Raw genomic sequence first — 3,659 nt, 5'->3', positions numbered from 1 at the left:
GTAAAAATGTTACATGGAAAAAATACGAGATACATTAGGTAAAGGTAAAGGGAGCCCTGACCATTAGGTCCAGTCGTGGCCGACTCTGGGGTTGCGGTGCTCATCTCGCTTTATTGGCCTAGGGAGCCGACGTACAGCTTCCGGGTCATGTGGCCAGCATGACTAAGCCTCTTCTGGCGAACCAGAGCTGCACACTGAAATGCCGTTTACCTTTCCGCCATAGCGGTACCTATTTATCTACTTGCACTTTGATGTGCTTTCGAACTGCTAGGTTGGCAGGAGCAGGGACTGAGCAACGGGAGCTCACCCCGTTGCGGGGATTCGAACTACCGACCTTCTGATCAGCAAGTCCTAGGTTCTGTGGTTCAACCCACAGCGCCACCCGCATGCCCGCGAGATACATTACACATCTGTAAATCAAGAAAATCTTTAATAAAAGCAACAACTGTGCATTGGGAGCACCAGACTCAGCAGAGTATAAACAACGCGGAAGCTAGCTGTGAAGCATAAGTTCTTTTATTTCTAATAGCTACTGCAACTAAAACTACTGGCTTGCATGAGTGTTAGAGCTCCCACTCAGCCATCTAATCACCACACAGATAAGACTCAGACAGCACCCAGAGTCAGGCAGAAGCAGAAGAAACGAAGAGCAGTTTCCGCCCCCTCCTTTCTGAAAACATCATATCAGGAGATTCTTGCAATGGGAGGGGGTGAAAATATCAACATTGCCCCCATGGAAAGGCAGATCAGGAGGTCTTGCCGGCATCATTCTGTCACCTGCAAGAGAAAAAAAGGTAAGCAGGACGCCAGGAGTGTCAGCTTCTCTTACAGGTGAAGCAGGGCATCTCTAATTACAGGTGGGCCTTTGAAAAAGCCTTACCTGCTGAGTGCATTTGCCCATTTCATATGTTACTTGTGCAAAAATACATCTCCCCTCCTCTGGACCCTTGGCCCCAACAGTCCCGCTCCCCCCAAAAAGATGGAAAGAACCCAGAGATTGGTTTGAAAACCAACTGAATGAGACCAAAAGGAGAAAAACCACTATCCTCCTTACCCAGTAGCCTCTCTCTGGTGTCCAGCGGAGCCCGAGGTCTGCACTGACTACAAGTCTTCAATGATGATGTCATCTGGATGGAAGAGAATGAAAAAGAGTCAGTCTGGGCGCTGCCCTCCCAGGCCAGGTCGGAAAGGCCTGCCAGTCAGGGGAGCAGGTCCTGCAGGACTCCCAGCAGGTGAACCTGGGAGGCAAGGACCTTAAAGCAACCAAGGGACAAGGGAGTTCGCTGTTTCCAAGGTGTGGGGCTTACCTACTTTGGGTCTCCTCTGGAAGCATGTGAGGTCTGACTGAATTACTGTCATCTGCAAAGAAAAATCTGGGTCAGGTGATACTACAAAATCCACCCTGAATGGGTTCAAGAGAGAACAGAAGCAGCCCCAAACCAAGAACCACGGGCCTCTCTCTGCCTTGGGCCCAATCCCTTGTCCCAGAGGACCTTCCCGGGCCCTGCAGCCTCCTGGGCAGAGGTGGAAGGGCAGCAGGGGCAGGAAAAGCCTCTGGCCTCATCCTGGCCCCCAGGGACACACGGCACATCATCTACGTTGAAAGTCGCTGGGCGGGGTGTCGACCATGCAGAGGGCCGGGAGGTCAGCTGGCCAGCCCCAGCTGGGCCGTCTCATTCCAGCAGTCCCGCTGCAAAGACCCATAGGCCTCTGCTCCGAAGTAAATCATGAGTCCCGGGCTTCAAAGCCAGGGCACACTATCAGCAGATCAAACTGTGCACACCGAATAAGCTTGAGGCTTGTGAAAGCATACTACAACTACAGATTTATTAATCATAAATCAGGCCAAAGAAACATGTCATCTTTGTCTCGTTGTCTTCTCAGAGAGAATGGGAAAACTAAAGCTATACACAACGGAAGTTCCCAGCAAGCTGTGCTGGAATGTAAACAGACATGTGACACGCAACATGTCTGCTCCTTAAGGTGGAATAAAAATCTCAACAGGGTGTGCTCTTGGGCGGATGGAAGCAACCGCAGAAATGAAGAGAAGAAGGAGAGGTACTTACTCTGAGTTGGGGGAATCTCTGCGCCACGGCCAGCAGCAGAGAAATGCTGCTGGCTTCTAGCTCCTGAGCCTCCTCAGTTTCCCCAAGGGCGTATCCTTGGAGGTCCTGAGGGAGGAAAGAGCATCTCAGTTGGGGCCAGTTGGGACCAAAGCAGCAGGGCAGGCTCAAGGGCCTCAGCCCCGAGCAAGTTGGGGGGAGCGCATATGGGCCATCGGGACACTTACACTGAGCAGCTGGAGGAGGGTTCCAGGATTGGGGGCTTCCATCAGGAGACTCCCCAGCAAGAGCCAGAAGTGCAGCTTCAGCTCCTGCGGGAAAAGAGAGAAAAGAAGTTGAGTGCTGGGCAGGGCCATAGAATCATAGAGTTGGAAGAGACTACAAGGGCCATCGAGTCCAACCCCCTGCCAAGCAGGAAACACCATCAGAGCACTCCTGACATATGGTTGTCAAGCCTCTGCTTAAAGACCTCCAAAGAAGGAGACTCCACCACACTCCTTGGCAGCAAATTCCACTGTCGAACAGCTCTTACTGTCAGGAAGTTCTTCCTAATGTTTAGGTGGAATCTTCTTTCTTGTAGTTTGGAGCCATTGCTCCGTGTCCGCTTCTCTGGAGCAGCAGAAAACAACCTTTCTCCCTCCTCTATGTGACATCCTTTTATATATTTGAACATGGCTATCGTATCACCCCTTAACCTCCTCTTCTCCAGGCTAAACATGCCCAGCTCCCTTAGCCGTTCCTCATAAGGCATCGTTTCCAGGCCTTTGACCATTTTGGTTGCCCTCCTCTGGACACGTTCCAGTTTGTCAGTGTCCTTCTTGAACTGTGGTGCCCAGAACTGGACACAGTACTCCAGGTGAGGTCTGACCAGAGCAGAATACAGCGGCACTATTACTTCCCTTGATCTAGATGCTATACTCCTATTGATGCAGCCCAGAATTGTATTTGCTTTTTTAGCTGCCGCGTCACACTGTTGGCTCATGTCAAGTTTGTGGTCAACCAAGACTCCTAGATCCTTTTCACATGTACTGCTCTCAAGCCAGGTGTCACCCATCTTGCATTTGTGCCTCTCATTTTTTTTTTGCCCAAGTGCAATACTTTACATTTCTCCCTGTTAAAGTTCATCTTGTTTGTTTTGGCCGTCTTTAACTTACCGGTGGTTCCTGAGCCAAGTCACAGGCTCACCCTATTCATACACATATATACCCTTAAGACAGGTATTGTGAATGAAAAGACGATGGGGAGGCTTTTCTATTTTCCTTTGACCTTGCAGAGAAAACATTTGGTCACTTTGGGAGCCAAAATGGCTCCAGGACTGCCCTCCTGTGCTGCCTCAGACATGTGGCCCATACGTTTATGTACATGTTTGCCTGGCAAGTCCATAAGCATTTTGTGTGTGTGTGTGTGTATGTGTATCCTTATTTTTTTTTATTTCATGGAACTCAACTGGGCTGGGAAACAGGAACATGTCTTATCTTTTCCTTTGTTTTACTCAATGGGTGTAAGGTGGAGGTCAAGGGAGGGACAGGGGCAAATCTGAGACCCAGGTTTCCACCAGAAAAACCCACCCAGTTTGTGACACAGATGTGATGCATG

General features: G+C 50.1%; 1 protein-coding gene across 2 annotated transcripts; it reads right to left on the bottom strand.

The window, feature by feature from the left end:
* Positions 1-573: 573 nt before the first annotated feature.
* On the bottom strand, positions 574-2,411 carry LOC310846138 (uncharacterized protein). Of its 2 annotated transcripts, XM_083742207.1 has the most exons (5): positions 2,291-2,411; positions 2,067-2,171; positions 1,308-1,359; positions 1,055-1,127; positions 574-777 (listed from the first exon to the last, which is right to left on the bottom strand). In XM_083742207.1, the coding sequence occupies exons 1-4, from the start codon at positions 2,330-2,332 to the stop codon at positions 1,102-1,104; spliced, it is 225 nt and encodes a 74-aa protein (XP_083598333.1). In that variant the 5' UTR covers positions 2,333-2,411; the 3' UTR covers positions 574-777; positions 1,055-1,101. The 2 variants fall into 2 exon arrangements, with proteins under 2 accessions (XP_083598333.1, XP_083598332.1); XM_083742206.1 differs by lacking the exon at positions 1,308-1,359.
* Positions 2,412-3,659: the final 1,248 nt, after the last annotated feature.

Source organism: Podarcis gaigeae (genome assembly GCF_964106915.1).
Source record: "Podarcis gaigeae genome assembly, chromosome: 6".
NCBI classification, from domain to species: Eukaryota; Metazoa; Chordata; class Lepidosauria; order Squamata; family Lacertidae; genus Podarcis; species Podarcis gaigeae.
Note: the sequence above shows the minus strand (reverse complement) of the source record. Positions and strands in the feature narration are given on the sequence as shown.

Coding starts and splice junctions, on each gene's coding strand:
- LOC310846138 (XM_083742206.1), bottom strand. CDS start 2,332: ATGGAAGCCCCCAATCCTGGAACCCTCCTCCAGCTGCTCAGT. Junction 2,172..2,290: donor CCCTCCTCCAGCTGCTCAGT/GTAAGTGTCCCG, acceptor TTCCTCCCTCAG/GACCTCCAAGGATACGCCCT. Junction 1,128..2,066: donor AGAGATTCCCCCAACTCAGA/GTAAGTACCTCT, acceptor TCTTCCATCCAG/ATGACATCATCATTGAAGAC.